General features: G+C 34.0%; 2 protein-coding genes across 3 annotated transcripts; both read right to left on the reverse strand.

Moving 5' to 3' along the window:
• Positions 1 to 235: 235 nt before the first annotated feature.
• On the reverse strand, positions 236 to 621 carry LOC110100292. Its single transcript, XM_020827730.2, has one exon. It carries the CDS (start codon positions 619 to 621, stop codon positions 283 to 285), a length of 339 nt encoding a protein of 112 aa, XP_020683389.1. The 3' UTR covers positions 236 to 282.
• A 4180-nt stretch (positions 622 to 4801) lies between these two features.
• LOC110100286 (homeobox protein knotted-1-like 13) lies at positions 4802 to 11524 on the reverse strand. Of its 2 annotated transcripts, none has more exons than XM_028699233.1 (6): positions 10882 to 11524; positions 6448 to 6568; positions 5705 to 5904; positions 5493 to 5624; positions 5263 to 5399; positions 4802 to 5190 (listed from the first exon to the last, which is right to left on the reverse strand). In XM_028699233.1, the coding sequence occupies exons 1-6, from the start codon at positions 11422 to 11424 to the stop codon at positions 5118 to 5120; spliced, it is 1206 nt and encodes a 401-aa protein (XP_028555066.1). In that variant the 5' UTR covers positions 11425 to 11524; the 3' UTR covers positions 4802 to 5117. The 2 variants fall into 2 exon arrangements, with proteins under 2 accessions (XP_028555066.1, XP_020683382.1); XM_020827723.2 differs by having other exon boundaries at positions 4802 to 5182; positions 10882 to 11523.
• Positions 11525 to 20533: the final 9009 nt, after the last annotated feature.

The raw sequence follows: 20533 nt of genomic DNA on the forward strand, positions 1-20533 counted from the left end.
CCCCCTAAATCACTTATTAATCTAAATAAAAAATAAAATGCCAAAAAAGGAAGGGAAAATAATAAAAAAATATATATAAAAATCAAAGCTAATGAGAAATAAAATAAAATAAAATTTACATAGGGTTATGGAATATAATAATCACTTTTAAATTCTCAATAAATTCATAAGACCATCCAGCACTATAGTATTCTATGCCTTGCATGTCTTATATTCTTATTCATAGAAGCGAGGATTGTATCTTCATGCGCCGTCAATAGGATCCGACGGCAACATCAGGAATCAAGACGTGGGGTTTCGCAATCGGAACAACTCTGCATTGGCGCCATCGTCTCCGTCGTCAAAGTTAAGTGCGTAGCTGATAGGGTCGTACCTGAAGTCTCCAAATTGGCGGCCTGATGATTTCCCGATCAGCCTCCGGCAACATTCCTTCATCTCCGGGAGCTCCATAGCCTTTGCACGGATCCATGACGGCGTTGATCGAATCACCGATGCCTCTACCACCGGCGGATCTTCCGAATTGGCAACGCGACTGCAACAAGGGAACCTGATTATCGGCCGGGTTTTATGGCGCGGCGATGGAGAAGGTGATGCGCCAATGTTCTGGTCGCGGCATTCCATTTCCAGTGAAGAATTACTCTAGGGTTAGGGTTTTGAAAGAACGGAGCAAGGTGATGAAGGCGGAGCAGTCCATTTATAGCTTCGGAGGGAAAGGGGTGGATAACGACGACGCGGCCGAAGAAAGAAAGACCGTTTCGGTTTCGGTGGAAAAAACCTTCGCGTCGAAGGCATTAACGTCATTTTTCATGGGAGTAGTTCACGATCTTCGCGGTAATTGGAATAATTTTGTTATCTCCAATGGCCGAAAGAAACAGCCGCTCTTCTCATAAATCATGAATGTCGCCGCGGAGCGGTGATTACATCCCGTAATCACCGCAACGGCTAATTTTTGAAGTATTTTACCAATTTTTTTTGCCATTCAACTAATTTAAAAATAAAATAAAATATAAACGCATATATATCTAATCAGTAAAACAGATATTTCATTCGTTTTAAAATTAATTAAGAGGCAATTAATTTTGAACCTATTTATTTTTCAGAATAATACAATATGAAGATTAAAAATATTAAAGTTATTAAAAGTATTCATTTTTTTAACAAAAAACAAAATTTTTTTAAAATAAAAGGAGATAAAAAAGTACATCAGTTACATGTCAGCAATCCGTGAATCAATAAGTCAAAGCCAAAACAGACCAATGTACAGAAATTAAACAACCAAAAACACCAAATAGACAAAAGAAAGCGCGAGAGGGGACTTAGGTAGGAGGCCCCCAGCACAAACCACGAAGTAGGGGTGTCAATTTCGGGTCACGGGTCGGGTTCGGGTCGAACTCGAAACTGACCCGGCACTATTCGGGTCAACCCGAACCATCTCAATCCCACCCCAAGGGGTCACCACCAAGACATGATCACCCACATCACCATCATCACAACACACAACTCCACAATGCTCTGTTGAAGGAGCACCAACAACAGGAATCATCGAATCAAACTCAACCGCCCTCCCCAAGGAAACAACTGACTCAAGCAGAGGCAAAACAATACTAGGGCAATTATTTACCACACTAATAGGATCATCTATACTAATGTGATCACTCCCAACATCACAATTATAAGTGAGCCTAGATTTAACATTGATCAATGTATAAGCAATAATTAGGGATGTAAGTGAGCTGAGCCGACTCGCGAGTCGGCTCGAGCTTGATTCGTTTATACGCTCGTGAGCCGAGCTTATCTAGCTCACGAGTCGAGCTCTAGCTCAGTTATGAAAATGAGCTAACGAGCCGGCTCAAATAATTTTTAATATATTTTTAAATAATTTTATTTTATTTATTAAATATAAATATAAAAAAATAATAATAATCACCTAATTATTATTTAAATGTTAAACATTTCATATATATATTTTAAACTTTATCTAAGTTTTAAAAATCCCGCTTAAGTTTTAAAAATTCCGCCTAATTTTTCAAATTTTTAAAAATCCCTCCTAAATTTAAAAATTCCCGTCCATGGCTGTCGAGCCGGCTCGCGAGCCTGCTCGAGCTCGAGTTCGAGCCCGCTTTCCATGTAACGAGCCGAGCTCGATAAGGGTATAAACTCGACTCGACTCGACTCGTTTACACCCCTACCAGCCACAACCCGAATAGGAGAACAAGAGGAACCAGATTGCTCAGCAACCACACCAGGCTCTTCAGTCTCATCCAAATCACACAAGGCAGACACATTACCCACACAAGACAAAGACGGTTTAAAATTAAAACAACAACCAACGTCACTAACACAAAAACGAGAGGCCAAGATAACAAGTTCGGTCTCAACAACTACAGAATCCTCCTGAGCAAAATAAAGAGAAATAAATGCAGGTAAATTTCCCAAAGATGCCTCCACCTCCTCAGCTGGAATCAAAACAAGTTCACATTCTATCGCAGTCGCAACATTCAAACAATTTCACACATTAACAGACGACATAGCAGGGGAAGAATTAACCACAATAGGATTCACAGATGGTAAAGCAACATGGGACAAAGTAGCTATGTTAGGACTCGACATAATAATAGTATTATCCCCTAAATCCGGCACAGAAGTAGGAGGGGGAACATCCCATTGCAATTGTGGCTTAGATAAACGCGGGTGCAAGATAATACATTCTGAATTGAATGACCTAAGGATTTACAATGCAAGCAATAAAAATGTAAATCCTCTAGAGTAACTGACTGGACATACCCCAAGTTATTAAAATTATTCATTATGATTGATATATCATTAAAAAATGATCTTGACCAGGCACGAATCTCAAGGCAAAATCAAGTTGGAAACTTAAAAATTAAAAATTATTCATTATGATTGTTATATCATTAAAAAATTATCTTAATCAGGCACGAATCTTGAGGCAAAATCAAGTTGGAAACTTAAAAAATTAAATCCGAGACCATTTAAACTTTGATTTCTACAAACTTACTGTCAAACTAAACGTCACGAAAAGACAAACACAGCGACACCAAATTCGACTCAATCCAAGCCCGAATGGGTCCAAATCAAAGACCCGAAACACATTTAGAAGGTTCAAACCCTAATTTGGATTACCAAACAATTCTTAAACATGACATGCTTATAGTCGAATTGAGCGGCTTGGCGAGACGAATCCAACGAGCTCAAGATTGCCAAATTTTAATATCATTAAGATATTTAAATGCCCAACAAGAGCAATTGAGCCCAAGAACCATGTGATCCGGTCCTGAGTGGAAAGCTCTGATGGAACAATGTTGGTCTGCAGATCCATCAAGGAGATCACCAAACTTTACTGAAATAGCAATTGGACTGCATTTTATGGAAGCTTCTTTTCTGACAGGACACAAGCTCCTACAGTTCTTTGTGACCAACTCAATGGCATTTTTTGTAGGGAGAGATGGGAACCTTTCATGGGCACAAGGGAAATTATTGGGTCAGGTCACTGGACGCCGTCCGTAGCCAATGAAAATGCATCATATCACCCTCTACTCGATATTGAACTCGGTACTGAGCAGTACCAAGCAGTACTCAGTACCGAGCTCAGTATACTTGTTACTGTGAAGTACCGAACTCAGTACTTCACAGTACTAAGCTCAGTACCGTTCGATACTTCAGTTCCGAACGGTACGCTGTGTCCGATGACCGGGCCCAATAATTTCCCCTAGTATTGATTGTTAGGAATATAGCCTATTTACCTGTGGATAGTTTGGTAAAAGTTATGCTGGCCCCTTGTTTTTAAATGATCTCATGTAGCTTCTTTACTGAAGAACGAGGTCTCTCTCAAACAAAAATTGTGAATATTGAGCTGAATTAACGGTACGCCAATTCTTGAGAGGAAACCAGCAATCTGTATTGAGGGACAAGTCTAGCAGCAGGTACATCTGTATTCTGAGCACTTCTATCAATTATTTTATGCTGCTATAACTTCGCCTCTGCAACATTAATTCTTTACCAGTGAGATCTAGCATAATTTAACCCACCTTTTATCTTTGCTCTTTTACAGTAATAGTAGGGAGGGTGCAGAAGGCAAATTGAGTTTCTACGTAAGACTTGAATCTAAGACCTCGAACTTTTGGTTGGTAGATGATAGGAAACACTTGTAGATCTCAAGTATTTCCTATCAATTTTTGGAAAACAATGAGAAAATTCTTCCAAACTCCAGTTAAAATCAGGGAAAATAGTAGATTTTATTGCAAGAAATCAACTAATGGAAGAAAAACAAACAAGATACAAGTGATCCTCAGTAAGAGAGGAGGATCGATCTCTCCCAAATCTCTAGACGCTGCTAGAGTCCAAAACAAAACCTAAATCTAAGAGATATCAAATTTCAGCCAAATTCAAGATGCTCTAATCCTAGGAAAATAAATTATTTAATGCATACAAATCAAAAGAAAATCTCTAAACAGTCCCTACATTCAAATTTCCCTCCCAATTCCTTCAAAAACCTTCCAAAAAAAGCTCCCACTGATCTCGCGGCATGCGCAGGAGGTGGAGAAATTCCGCCTCTGTTGCATTGGGCCTGTCCCGTGTGGACCGCCTGGACCGATCTAACAGTAGTCAAACCTCTTAACAAGAACAGGAAAACTGTTGCCATGTTTGCTTTGGAAAGATATGCCGATAAAATTAAATATTAAATTCCAAATTAGTACACCAAGCCATTAATTATAACTAATGTATTTTACCTTGCAAAAAATTATCTTCCACAGAATATTATCTTAAAAGTACTCAACTGTTAAACACTGTAATCAATATGCTGCAATAAATATTATCGCACTACTGTACAACCACACCAGTATTCTCTTATTAAGAAAATCAAGTAAAACATTAAAATTAAACTTTAATTTAGCTGGTAATTTGAAAAGAGAGAGAATAAAGTCTGCAAACAATTTTGAACATGTAATGCTAATCATGGATCATTTTATCTAATGAGATACAAAGACTGCCTCTGCATGTAACAATTTGTTTACTATGTTCACAGAAGGAACAATTTGCTTGCAGAGCTACCTCCTCCTTGTCCTAACATCAGTTCATTCTTCTTTGAGGCCTTCTTAAATTTCAGACCAATTCAATAGCTTTCCTTGTGTCCCTTCCAATCCCTTCAGATTTCTGTCACCTGCAATCCTTTCTTATAAACTAAAGTAGGCAAACGAGTGGTCATATAATCAAATGAAATTTTGGCCTTTCTGGATCTACCTTTTTCTCTTGCTCTTCAATGCAGTTGAGGAGGATGGATTGCTGTGCCAGTTTCGCTTCCTTTGGTTGATGAACCAGTTATTGATCTGTTTCAATTGCAACCCAGTCTCCTGTACCAGCCTTGCCTTGTCATCCTCCTAAATTTAGTTAAACATTAAAATGTTGTAAATGCTTGCATACAATGGAAAATTAACTTGACATATAATAAAGAATATAAAATAGAATCTGACCGTTGGATAGGGCCACTTAGCGTGGGACTGCCACCAAGCCTTTAGAGTAGAAGTTGTATCACCAGGGAGTTTTCCAGCTCTCCTCTTACGTAAAATCTCTTCTCTAATGTCTACAATCTTCTCCTTGTATCCCTATATATTATACAAGGTCGATTAGCATTTTGAAGTTACTGAGGCATTGTTATATATGAAGTTATTTATGTTTGATTTACATTTTTCAGTTCATGCTTTAGTTCTTGTCGAACACGCTCCATTAGTGATCTTTCACTTTCGGTAGGTACGAGGGGACCAAAGCCCATACTGTCTGAGCCATCAAAACTTCCATCATAGAAGTTTGTTTCACCATCAGCTTGATCATCATCGTCGTCATCATCTGACATTGTTGCACCAGTGCCTTCACCAGGTGAGACACCTAACAAATATAGATTAAACAACATAAAAGTTTTAGGCAACCATTACAAATTTATACAAAAGGAATATTAAAAGAAGAGTTTCAGATCGAATAAGTAAAAAGTTCATCGGATAAGGGCATCTCCAACCGAAAATCCCATTTTTCACTCCAAAATGCAGTGAAATTCAAAAATGCCGTAATTCATTTCCAATTAAACTCCTTTTTGTGCGCTTCTACGAAGGTAACGGTTGTAAATGCTGGAGCAACCGAACGACGCCATACGCATGTTTGACGTTCAGTTGGAGATGCTCTAAGTAAAATTTATCATGAATTTTTTCGCAAACAAGTTGTGCTAAACATCAACATGATTCCTTCAGTCTTTTCTTCAGATTTCTAAGCCACTAGCAACAATTTATTCATATAATCCATAGAACCACTGTTCTTACTATTTGAAGATATAAAATAATCTTCTTAAAATTAATTTGGTCCCTAATGAAAAGTAATAAAAAAATCGTTTTGTTTAAAATATATGTTTAATCTCATGAAAATGTATTAGAGAATTACCTGTCAAACTTTGCAAAGACTGTTCTAACTCCCAGCAGGCCATTACTGCTTCCATTGCATGCACACGAACATGCTGTTGTAGTTGTTCTTTGAATGAACAAAGTAATAATACATAGTGCGTCTGCCCAAAGAACAAAAAATAGGAGTAAGCGAACATAAAGAGTCATTGTATTTCTGTTATTTCAAAAATTAGTTCATTAATTAGGCATGCGTGCTTTTGTCATAAATTTATTGATTAATTAGTAGAGATTTATTTGTCTGAAATAATTTTCATTTGCAAGCACATTGATGTCACTTGCATGTTAATAAAAAAAAACTATACTAATGTATTAATTATGTTTTGGACTATAAGACAAATGACTAAACATAGGAGGATATTAGATCTGAAACACAAGACATCTCAGTTTTGTCTAAAGAAGTTTAAGTTTCATTTAATTTTGTAGTTAAACTAGATGTCTTGTTACAAATTATCTCATATTTCTCAATAAATGTCTTGTTATATCACACAAAATATATTAGAAACTCTTCACACTAAAGTTTCGTTTGGGATAACTTTTTTTACTGCTTCTTAAGCGGCTTTATATTTTAATTTTTTTATTAGAAAGCAGCTTTAAGAAATAATAAAAAAACCGTCTCAAACGAAACCTAAGTTTTCATTTGAGACAACTTTTCAAATCGCAACCACAATTTTTTTGGCCACTAGGCCAACTACTTTTCCCGCTGCTTTCAAAAAGATTTTTTTTAGAAACATGTTTTTCAAACAACTTTAAAAAATTACTTTCTCTACAAAAGTTTTACAAAACAATAAAAAAAACTGTCTAAAACGAAGCTTAAGTTTTTTTTTTTTTTTCTTTGCACCCAATTTGCTTGCCCGAAATTATAAAACTTATTTTGACAAATTATAAATTTATTGATTCTTTCATTTGGATTGATGGAACTATAAATCAATATTGTTTTTAGACTCTAAAAATACTTCAAAAGTCTCTCAAATTGGGTGATTTTACTTTCAGGCACAACATGAATAAAAACAAATTCATCATTAATAAATTATCATATTTTTAAGTCTAACGTGTCTACGACTTCATTTGTGACAGGTTTCTTTCTGCTTCTTAAAATAGCTTTCGAGTTTAAGAAGCAAAAAGAAAGTTGCCCCAAACGAGGCCTAAGTAATAGCATCACCAAGACAACATCCTGAAGAATGACATTGCATTCTGATATAGTTCAGAGGAGAATAGTCAGAAATAGTTATAAAAGAATAGTTTGCAATAAGAAATGTTGAAGGCATGACAAATAATCTGAAACCATAGGCCTACATGTTATAACATAGAAACAATTATAGTACAATAATCTCAGGAAGCGCATTTCTTTTTATATTCATTGAATCACTACAAGCTGCATCCACGTAACTGAGACACAAGATGCTAATCAAAGAGATAAAAAGTACCAGGTTCTTGTCAGCTTCATACTAAAGTTGTAAAAAGAAGCATGAACAAGAAGAAGAAGACAAAAAATGAGTGCAATGGTTGCTTATTGTATTAGCATTCACAGACAAAATGAACTATATAGTAAGCCTATTGCGCCAGAATAACATGAGCCAATAATGTTTGAGAAATTTGGAGGAAATATATTATAATGAATTGATTAATTAAACAAAATAGATGTATTGGCCCATAGAGAGAGAAGATGATAGAAGGAATTTGAATGTAGTAACATAAGTCTTACATTTAAATTCAACATATTCAAATCATATTATAGTATTAAATCAAATAGAATCAACTTCAGCTTCATTTGGACAGTTTCTTATTATTTGCAAATGATTTGAAGAACGTAGTTATATTTTACGTGTAGAAAATGACTACATATTATTATTTTTTGAAAGACCAGAACATCAAAAAAATCTTTTATCGTCGGACTTTCAAGAACTAGAGTGGGAATATTACGCGAAATAATAATGGAGAATACAACGTTTTCACACTCATTTTTCCGCTAAGTAATTTGGCCGAAAAGCCACCAGAGGAAAAGTTCCCGTGTTAGAAACTTCGCCGGTCTTAGATTTTTCCGATGATAGCGAATTACATGGATATTTTTCACGAAAAAAGTAATTTCGGGATATTATCTAGATTTTAGTCCATCGATACAAAGGCTTTTTCTGTATGAAAGCAGTTGTTAAAATAAAAGTTATTTATAATCGGTATGAAAAATAAAGGGAGTAAATAAACGTCCTTAGTCTATTTCAAGCAAATATATGCTCCTGATAAAATAAAATTTTGAGGTATCATGATATTGATCTATAATATTTTGAGATGTTTTCATACATAAATAATTTTGTCTCAACATGTATATCGAAGAATAAATTTATATATAATATTTATATATTATATTTTATATATAATATTATATTATATTCGTATTTAAATTATTTGTCAGCATTTTGTTCCCTGCAGATGACCAACATAGCGTAGGCCACTGCGAATAGTTAAACTCTGAAGACTGAACATTGCATTAACTAATAAGACATAGGTAACAAACAAGGAATTGATATCACTCTTTCTAAAGGAGAAACGGATTGCTACATTTAGCAAACATATTAAAAGGTTAGACAGATTACATCTCATAAATATATATTAAGTTCTTCCTTCAAAAAAATTAAAAATATTCATATATATATTATATAGATTTTATTGACTAAAATAGAAAATGAGAAAAAAATTCACTCTTATTTTTTTCTCTAATTCCTCAAATCTATTCCAAATTAAGCATTCAATTTGGATGATATAATTTAGGTAAGGCAGTAAATAATTTTTTTTTTTCTGGTGAAGCCCTTTCATATAAATTCTTATACAAAAGTAGAAAAAAAATTTGTTAGAATTTCGGATATAATTTAATGAGGATTATTTATGTATTTTATTCATATATAATATGATATATATATATATTATATAGAGAGGAGAGAGAGGAGAGTTAATTTAATAAATCCAATATTATAATAAATATGATGATAATTTTCCATAAAAATAAGATTGAGCTCACTTACTATAAATGGATCAATCAAATTGAAGAAGGGTATGCGACTCTTTTCAAAGAAATTATTTACGTGGAGATCGACTCAGAGAATCGTGCCGATTTTGTCTCTGTAAATAATAAAATGCACAGAGCTGCGCTTTTACTATTCATCACTGCGTTTTTACTATTCGCAAAGACAAAACCGAATGATTTTCTATATTCGGTCTCTGCACTTAATATAATCTCCTTCTTTCACTTTAAATAGTCACCAAAATACAGATGAGCCCACTTTATTATAATATTAATATATTATATATATTATTATAATATATATTATAATAATATATATTATATTATATGAATTTATATAAGAAGCATAGTAGCACCTTCAATTTGTGCTTAACATATCTCAAAGTTATTTGATTTTTTATTTTTAATATATATATCATTAAAATTTTTATTGCACCAATTAAATACATCATGTAAAAATCTATTAAAAAAGTTCAAACTAAATTTTTTTTCCTATGAAGCACAATTGGTAGCTTCTTAGGCTCCATCCAACAAAATTTGGATTTAGGGAACTAGAAGCGAAAAAACTCATTTTCCAACACTCATAATATAGTAACTCATGTTCAACGAAGCTCTATTTCATAACATGAAAAGATAGAGGTATTGAACAGTGGGGCCCCAATATTGACATGTCACTGTTCGTGAGGCGAAAATGTCACAGGTTTTAACGTTCGGATGGAGCAGCTCTCCGATGACAAACTCTGATTTTGGCGTTCAGTTGGAGATGGCCTTAGGAATGTGATAAACGTGCAAATTGTGATTTATTTTTGGCACTAAACATTTTTAAAAAAATAAAATACACCTATGATGATCATCCTATGAATGTAATTCTTTCTTCTTTCATGGAAAGAGTAAAGAAGCTTTATTCGCAACTCTGCAGCTTATTAATGCAGTTAAATAAAGCCTGAAGAAACTGTGGAAGGTGATGCAGAGTTCGTAGTGCAGCTCTCAGCCTACAAACACTGCACTTATAGCATTAACACAGGCCTAGCTAGGAACCCCCCCTACCCTATTTATTATAAAAAATATTCTATATAAAAATTTTAATTTTTTTTTTTGTGAAAATTAGGTCAAGAGCTCCTAACCTAATTATAGCTCAGGAATATTCTCAATTAAGAAAATTACAAGCCGTTGATCCAAAATACAATACAGCATAATCAAAATTTAAAATTGAATAACAGATTTGATAATTAACGAACTGAATCAAACGAGTCAAGAGCAGGGTAAAACAGAGCAGATTTTATTAATTTATCATCCTTTAATTTCAATTTAAGAACTTGAAGAAAGAGTGAAATTTTAAATCGATAGGAGAAACTGAAGAAATTGGGAAAGGAGGAGGAAGAAGAAGAATTTAAGGCTAACCATGAATTGATCGAGCTCCTTCTCCTCTCCAGCCAGCATCTGGCCGCCGGCCATGACAGAGTACTTAGCGACAACTTGCTGCGACTGGGCGAGCTGAGCGTCGATTCTCGGCAACTGATCCACCGGCGTGGCGATCCGTAGGCACGCCACGTGTGCCGACAGGAGCTGCTCGTAGAGAGGGTGGGCCAGTATCTCTGCCTTGTACCGAGCCCTCTGCCACGTGCCTTCAACAGCTTCGCCGCTGCCCGCCGGGGTTTCTTCATCGCCGGCTGTGGCGACGATTATGGAGTCACTGGAGGCGGGGACTTCGTCGTCGGCGGACCGGAAGGGAGCCGGGGCGGTTTGGAGGTGGAGGAAGCTGCCGTCCACGAATTGGTGGGGTTGTCGGAGGATGGGGTTGTTCAGCCACGATGGCCCGCCGGCGAGGTGCCGCGCCGTGGCGGCTGCGGCAACGGTTGGTGATTTTCCGGCGTCTTCAACTAGATGCTGGTCGGCGTAGGCTGGAAGGGTTATCTCTTGCGTCAGGTGGTTGTGGTAGGCCATCTCTTGCAGAGATGAGAGAGAGAGAGAGAGAGATTAGTTGAAATTCCAGAGGACGACGAGACGAAGAAGTAGGGAGAGAGAGAGAGAGAAGACTTTTCTATTTTCCGGGACTATTTATTTATGTTCTTAATTAAAATAATTAAAAATTAGAAGGGTGTTTTGGGAAAAGGAGCTGCCGGCCGATTGGGCCGAATGTAAGAGGGTAAATATGGGACGGGGTGGGGAATGTAAATTCAGAATCGCCATATTATGTCTGTAATTTTTGAAAATGCTAATGATGAAATAAAAGAACAACAAGGACTTTAAGGTAAAACAACATGTCATTGTCATGACATTTTAATCCTAGTACATAAACTGTTATATGTGAATTTATATTTTTCATATATATATATTTTTTTTTGGAACCATCAAATATTATTATAAGGGTTTAAATTTTTAATTTTAATTTTAGAGATTAAAAGACTATCACTTACTAAATAGTTGAAATTTCTTAGAGTTTTGAAAATTACAAAAATATAAATAAATTTAATGACAAAAAATATTTTAAGCATCATAAATTTAAATAATATATTGTTCATATTTTAGAGTGTTTCCAACTTGCATTTTTTATAATAAATATTAGTTAAATTTATGATTAAAAATAAATTTATTATTTTATTAAAACATGTGTGCCTATTTATTTTTATCAAATAGTGAAGTTAAATTTATTTGTACTTTATTTCTTATAAAAAGCTTCAAAACCTCATTTATGATAAGAAATTAAATATTAATTTATTTATTTATTTATTTATGATAATATTCTTGATTAGAGAGGAATTCTACTAGCGAGGACCACATAAATTGACTACCTAAGTAAAGGTAACACATGGCATACAAAGTAGAGTTAGACGGTTGGACCACGAGGAAGTGGGGACCGCCACTATGGGTATAACAAGGATTGTGTTAGAGTACACCAATTAAAGAGTGCCATGTGGCAACTGTGGGGCACAAGTAGTTTGACCTATTCAAGATGGGCTTGAGAGGGGCGTGTACGTGGATCAACTTCACGACTTGGTGCTCATAGTGCCACCTGTGTGATCTTCATACCAAATATCTATAGGACTATAGGAAATTCCACGCAATAGGTAATGTTAGATCGATCACCATTAATTTTCATCAAAATTCGTGAAATGTTATGAAAAAGCATATCCATCTAACACTACATATCATGAGGAGTTCATTTGGATTTTCATTCATTCACCAAACATCTCACATCTGTCGTTTAATCTAACGAAACGCTCTGTCACGAAAGAGAAATTATTCTATGCGGCCGTCGAACGTAGCTCTACATCCGGAGACCAACTAGTTAGAGCCACGTTAGCAATACCGAGAATGATATGAGCCGTACCGAGCAGGGCTGAGCTGCAGTACCAACATGGCTTATTCTGATTGGTCTCCGAACGATATTCAACATCCGCACAGAATAATTTCTCACCACAAAAACGGTGATAGAGACATCCGTATTTCTAAGAAATATCTTTTTCTAATTATTTTTGCTTAATTACACCTCAAAAGTTACTAACCATAACTTTTTCTTAAGAAGCTTCACTTCTTGACCTGAGAAAAATTATTGAGTGAGTTAAATTTGAGATAAAATAATTATGCATTATACATCGACATAAAAATGATTATTATATATTAAGGCAAGTTGCAACATATTAAAAAAAAGAAGGCTTTGTCTTCAATATTTATATTAACTCACTCGTTTAATAAATCTTCTAACCTCGCACGAAATCTCGTTGATCAAATCAATTAGTATTATACAATAATATGTCAACACTAATTCTTTAGTTTAATTGTATGGCTTAGAGGAGGTGACATTTAATAGTTTGGTAGCAGTTGAAAATATACGGAAATTAAATTCATAAAAGCAACAACTATAATTATTTTATTTTAATTTATTTTAATGTTCTTTAGAAAATTTCAACTTTATTAAATAAATAAATAAATTGGTATGTTGGTTGGGAGCTTTGGTAAACTCCCAACCCTATCTGTGTATTTATGATTTTACGTGTTCTCTTTCACTCTTAAGATTATGCATGCTTAATTTGGTCTAGGGGTGTAAATAAGTCGAGCCAATCACGAGTCATCCTTGGCTTAAGAATACGAACTCGAGCATGAGCTCTATTCTACGAGTTCGAGCCGATTCATCAGTTGACTCATTTATTACGAAAGAAAGAAAGAAAAAAAAAAGATATGTTCCAAGCAATTATTATAATAAAATGATAAAAATAATGAAAAATTAGAACAAAATAATAGATAATCACAATATAAATATTTTTAATATTTTTAATAATCTTAAACTTGAAATCATGAATTTAATATCTTTTAAGTTTATTTTAAACGTACAGGCTCACGAATTATCAAGTTAAGTCAGAGGTAGTTCAAGCTTGACTTTTTAGCTCTTCAATTTCAACTCATGATCGATATTTATCGAGTCGAGCCTGAGTAAGCTCACGAGTTGACTTGTCTCACTTAAATACCAACTCTAATCCTATTTTATCCACCCTCCTCTCTATATATATAGGGGAAGTTTCTAATCCAACATGTGATTGCATTGTAGATATCTTAATTGTAGAAGTGTGCGCTCACAATTCGGTAATATTGTAAATTAGGCTAGGGCTCATTCATAGGTTGGTTGGTAGGGCTTTTTATAGTTGTTTAAAATAGAATGAGAAGGCACAAAGTATTTTACATTTTATTTATTTCATGATTTGATTTTTTTTAAATGTAAACAGTAGCAGATAAAACTATTATTATTTCGCTTCTTATTTTGGCTTGATTTTGAAACATTAACTATTAGTTTCTAACAAATTATATTTTGATGTTTGCCATCTTTAAAAAAGGATTTAAATACATGCATATTGTAAAATTCTTATGAATTTAAATATCTAATATTTAAATGTTTATATAATACTCAAATCTTTACACATAAAAAATATTATTAATATTAACTTATTTAACATAAAGTATATATAAATTATTGCGTGTAAGGCATTCATAACGGTAGAGAAATATAGTTTAACGTTTTAACTTTATGCAAAGATCCAACACACAAACAAATAAGTGAGTTGTAAGGGACAATTGGATTTTATATACAAAACTCACAAAGGGAAAAAAGTATTAGGCCCGAAATAGTTGAAAAGATTCAACTGATATTTGTCATTGATTATAAATAGTGTCTTTCCTTAGGGAGGTGTTTATGCAATGTGTTACACATATAATATGTACAACGTATTTTGTAGGTGTTGATATTGCATAGTTGGGCAGTGGTGGTCGAAAGGATTATAGTCTAATAATGATGATCGAAGGATTGTAATCGGCGACGGTGATCATATGAGTATAATAATGATATAATGGTTGGAGGAATATACTTGGATGATGGTGATTGGAGGACTGCAGTCAGATGATGGAGGCCAGATAATCATAGCTGGGGAAGGGTATATAGAAAGTTTATAGTTGGGCAACAATAGAGGTTGATTAGTGTTTTGACGATCATAGTTACAAAATGGTCCGAGCAAATACCGAGTAATACCGAGTTGTACCGAGTTTTTCTAGAAAAACTCGATACAACTCGGTATTACTCGGTATTTGCTCGGTATTGGTTATTGCCAAGCAAAATCGACCAATACCTAGCAATACCGAGTAATATCGAGCAATACCTAGTAAAATCGAGAAATACCGAGCCATCCTGGGTCCGTTCTGGGTCAAGTTGTCGGGGCGCGCGGTAAATAGTGAGAACACGTGGTGTGATTCTACTGGCGGTCGAACGTAGAGCTACGTCATGTGACCGAACTAAATAAAAGTTCATCTTAATGATGTTGAAATTAAACAATCTTTGGCTTATTTATTCGTCTTGTCGAAATGCTCGATTCGATTATAAGCATGTGAGTTTTAGAGATCATGTGGTCATCCAATTAATGTCATGAAATTTTAAATTACACTTCAATTACTCAATATGGGCTTATTCGTACTCGAATTGGGTCACCTTTGATATCATTGGGTTTATCTCATGATGACGCTCAATTTGACTATAATTATATTGAAATCCAAGTTGTGATGGCCCTAACTTTAATTTTAGAGGTTTTCAAGTTATATAGTCATCAGGATTCGTGTCTGATCATCATAATTTTTTTATGACATATAAAAATAAATATAAAAATTTAGATATTAGATATATGAACACATAACAATTTTTATAATATTTATATCAATTCCCTAAAAAAACAATATTATATATTGCAGGCAGCTTAATTTCTCAATTATTTCAATACTTATACTCTGCGTTTTCCTTCTTTAATATCCGAATAGTATATGCTGATAAATTTTTTGTTTTACAAAAAGATTGACAGCATGACAATGTTGAAATTTCTATGCTATATATTTCCCTACTTAATAGCTTCACTGTTCAAAAAGTTTCACTGTTATTAGTCATCTAAGTGTTCAAGTAATAAGAGGTTTTTCAACCTGTGTGATACATCATCAAAACTTTGGTGTCTCTTATGAACGCTACACCCTCTCACTTATCTGATTGTGTGCTGGATCTTCGTACAACGCTAAGACGTTAAACTATATATTTCTCTACCGCCGCGAATATTCCAGGACGCAACACTGTGAAAAATAAAAATTATAAGCTCAATGCAAAGCAAAAGTTTGACTGTTGCTTGCCAAGAAGCTTTGTCCTCATGCTAATATGATTTCTATTTTATATAAGTTCAAAAGTTGCATTCTATTAATGGCTACACACCATCTTAGATTTATAATCTATTTGGAAGGATTATAATATTTTATAAAGTTGATTGGGAGATTAATGTTGAGAAAATAACTTAGATATTATGATAATAAAGAATAAATTTTTTATTACATTAATTTTTAAAATATAGTGAAAAAATCGTAAGAAAATAATAACTAAGTGAAATTATAATTAACCAAGTAAAAAATTGCAAACATTTCAGGGAGAGAGCAAATGACAAACTTATAATATATATATAATGGTGTAAAATAATTTATTTTGCATATAATTATTTTTCGCAGACTTATTTGTTATTGTTAGAAAATGTTAACATAATCGTATGAAAATAACGGGAGGCAAATAGGCTTTTTGATTTTTGGAGGGACAAATTGCGAGAAAAAATGGTCGGTTGGGGGCAAAAAATTAATTGGGGGGTCACCACTATACAATTCTGTCCTTATTTGTTAGTAGAGTTAAAGATGAACATGATCCTCTTAGGGTGTGTTCGCCTCGATAGTAGCTTACTTATGTCTATACATACAAGAAACTATGCATTTTTGTATATGTGTATATGCATGTTTTTGAGTTTACATGTATATGCATGCATGTAGATTACAAATAACCATTATTATATTAAGAGTTCTAATTTCACTACAGGAAAACCTACGCCGTTTTTACCGGCGGTCACTAAACCGCCGTTAGACCGCCGGTAATTTGTCAAACCGCCGGTAATCTTACACTAACCGCCGGAAAAAACCGCCGGTTTTCATTGTTTTTCCTGTAGTGTTTTTTTAGGGGGGTCACCACTATACAGTTCCATCCTTGTTTGTTAATAGAGTTAAAGATGAACATGATCCTCTTAGGTTGTATTCGCCTCGATTGTAGCATACTTATGTGTATACATATAAGAATTTATGCTTTTTTTTCATATGTGTACATGCATGTTTTTGAGTTTACATGTATATACGTGCATTTTTTATGCTCATAGTTGTACATTCACATCAACACGAATAAATATTCATATATATTGCGACTTATATCTTCTTCAATGTATATGATTTTCAACAAGGTTTTATATTCATGAATAACTCCAGCTCGACTCGATAAGTTAACAAACCGAACATAAAAAGTTAGCTCATTTATTTAATGAGCAGAGTTGAATATATCTTAACTCACTCGAACTCAACTCATTTGCACCTTTTACATAACAGAGAATCAATATGAATTAACTTAACTTTTTATTCTACTTAGAAAAATCCAAACCTTAACAAATAGCAACTAGTCGACATGGAAAATGAAATGTTAAAAAGCTTGATTAGGTCAAAAGGTAGCAACCAAATTTGTTTTGCATGGCTCTTTTGTCAATATGATGTGTTGTGAGGGACCCACCCTAATAGATATTTGTATATTTATCCTTGTAGCTTTCCATCCGTAATTTTCTTCCTCTACCTTCTTAATTGTTTGGTTCTCTTTCACTTATGTGTGTAGATTTTGTAATGGTTGTCTTATCCTTCTACCTTTCTCCAACTTGGTATTTATAAGCTTTAGAAGCTCTTTACTCCATTGTAATGAAATTTTATGAAAAAACATAAGCCTGTAAAATAAATTTGTAAGAGAATATTGAGTTCAAAGGTAAAATAATGGAATTTTTATTGTGTGTTAAAAATTTTAAAGAATTCATGTCATGATGTATTAGATCTAAACTGTGTTAATAAAAAATAGAAGAAGATCTAAAAAGTTTTGGTTAGAAAGTATTAGAAATGAAGTTTTTTATTATATTTAAATGGGAATTTGACTCTTAATAGGACACAATAAATAAAGAAGGATTCATGTAGCTAATCACATGTAGTGAGATAAAATGTTTGATGTTGTTGTTAAAAAAATTAGAGCAATAGAGAATAAATTCTTGTCTTCATGTTATATAAAATTCTACACACATGAATAAAAGATTCTTATAAGAGACTCAATAATTTTTATGTGGAAAATTAAGAGTGGAAAAAACTATTGCGTTGGATCAAATTTAAATAATATATCATATGGCAAAATATTACAAAAGTTTCCATACCTTTCAATTGGAGAAGATGAATTGCAATGTCTGGATTGTTGGCTCAATCTCGTACGAGGAAAATGATAAAATCAGAAGAAAAATGAGGAATGATGGGAATTAGTGTCGTTCAATAAATGGGTAAGGCGATATGGCAACAATGATTGTCAACATCAGCTTATAGTAGGAAATAAAGGTCTGGTGATGATGATTAGATTGTAGGAATCGAACAATGAATATAATGATGGTGGTTGATTGACCTATGGGCAGATGATAGTATTTAACATGACTAATTTCAATTTAAGTAATGACTCTTTTAAAATGTTATTGGAGTTAATTTTATATAACTTAAATACGCCTAAGGTGCCACTTAACCATATGCATCAGGGGTTTAGATGCAGTCGCTATGGATCAGCACAAACTCATAAAAGCCTATGAGACCACTCACCCAAGCCTATAGGACCACTTGTCCAATCAGCAAGACAGACTCACATATGCCCATCCTGAGCTAGTGACTGCATCGGTAAATTAGTATTCCTTTGGATGATTTGTGACATCATCTATTTGGTCTTAGCCTCCTCCCACCACTCACCTGGGGAGCTATTTTCATCTACACATAAACATTATAACTATATTTTTACATACATAAATTAGATATTTGTCCACATGTCTCTAATTATCTTATCATATATCTTGTATTCATTTATTATTAGATCAAGATGTATCCTTTCCCGTAACACCTAAAAATCATATAAATATGAGGTTAGATGATCAGTTTAAACACAGTGATTCTTGGCTTCTATGTTAGCAATAAAATTTTCAATTTTCTCTTTAGAATTCTCTCTTCTTTGTATTTCGTATTCTACTATAACCTCATTGAAAATAGGTTTTTGTATTAATGGCTCTCATGGACAAATTTGAATCTAACAAATATATATTATTATTTTTTATGCATATTTGTACTTTTGTTGAGTCGTTAAATAATTAAATTAAAATTTTATCTTACTCCCTTCCATACGGCAAAAGTTTGGACCTCCCATTTTCACATATTTTTTATTTGAACAACTTAATCTTAATTAATTTAAAACTTGTTATTAGCCTAATCCTAGTCGCATGAAAGGGACTGAATGCCGGCTGCATAAATATATTTAAGCAAAAAACAATTGATAAATCTTAATCAAGCCACTAAGTGCTGAACTGTGAAGCCCGCCATGCCGTAACGACATAAGCGTCATTAATTATGCGGGAAAAGGGACGCCACATCCGCATGTGATTTTGTATCTTAAATGGAGTCGGTGGTCCCACCCCAACTACTTTACCCACTGGCTTGCATCGCTCCTTCCAACGTGGTCCCCACACCTCGCGATTCTGAGTATTTCTTTGGCACGGGCCAAACTAAATAAATTATTTTTAACGTATATCCATCTGACTTATTAAGATAAAAAAGTATTTATTATCATAAAATGCTTATCATGAGGTATTTATTGCTCTTTTTTTAAAAAAATTTATTTATTGCTCTTTGGTTAGGCATCACGCTTTTTAAACATTATGACATTTAAATATTAAATAAATAATAATATATCCATAATATCAATGTAGGCTATTTGATGGTATGTGGGGACATCTAATTGCTATTTGGCCTCCATCATTGGACCACTGCCTTCCCATCACTGTCATTGTATCACCATCCTTTGAACACGACTTTCAAATCGCCATTATTCGACCAATTCTATCAAACTGGAGCCGCTAAACTACTATCGCCCAATTAAAACTTCCTGAACAAATCTTCTAATCATCAACATCTGGCCACAATCTCCAGCATTTCATTGCCTGACATTGATCTCTTGACAACCATTGCCCAATAACAATGACCATTATTTGCCAATCACCGCCACTCAAACATCATATCTCGACCACCGCCGCTTAGCCGAGGTCTGGCTTAGAGAAGGTTGACTTATACAAATTAAATTTATCCACTATTGCTGCTCGCCCACCATCACCTGACTACAATATTCAATGTCCTGATTGCCGTCATCGGATTATAATTTTCCATGACTATTACCCGACTATGATAAAAATCAAACCAATAGATATCAATTTTACTTATTTAGGACAGATATTTCGTTAAAAATTCGTCAAAAATATTACATTTTTTCAACTTTGTCCCCTTCTTCCCATTCAGACCTACTGAAGCTCCAGAGCCACCTTACATCTAGTGACCTTGCAACCATCCATTTGGGCCATGTTGGCCATATATATTTTTTCTATTCTTCTGTAGATATGAAGGTAAACAT

Source organism: Dendrobium catenatum, unplaced genomic scaffold (assembly GCF_001605985.2).
Source record: "Dendrobium catenatum unplaced genomic scaffold, ASM160598v2 fragScaff_scaffold_1221, whole genome shotgun sequence".
Classification (NCBI taxonomy): Eukaryota; Viridiplantae; Streptophyta; class Magnoliopsida; order Asparagales; family Orchidaceae; genus Dendrobium; species Dendrobium catenatum.

What these genes read in the sequence shown, in the direction of transcription:
- LOC110100286 (XM_028699233.1), bottom strand. Translation starts at nt 11,424, where the DNA reads ATGGCCTACCACAACCACCTGACGCAAGAGATAACCCTTCCAGCCTAC. An exon ending in TAAAGCATGAACTGAAAAAT is followed by an intron (nt 5,625 to 5,704) that starts GTAAATCAAACA and finishes TATAATATATAG; the next exon opens with GGATACAAGGAGAAGATTGT. An exon ending in CTAAGTGGCCCTATCCAACG is followed by an intron (nt 5,400 to 5,492) that starts GTCAGATTCTAT and finishes AACTAAATTTAG; the next exon opens with GAGGATGACAAGGCAAGGCT.
- LOC110100292 (XM_020827730.2), bottom strand. Translation starts at nt 621, where the DNA reads ATGGAATGCCGCGACCAGAACATTGGCGCATCACCTTCTCCATCGCCG.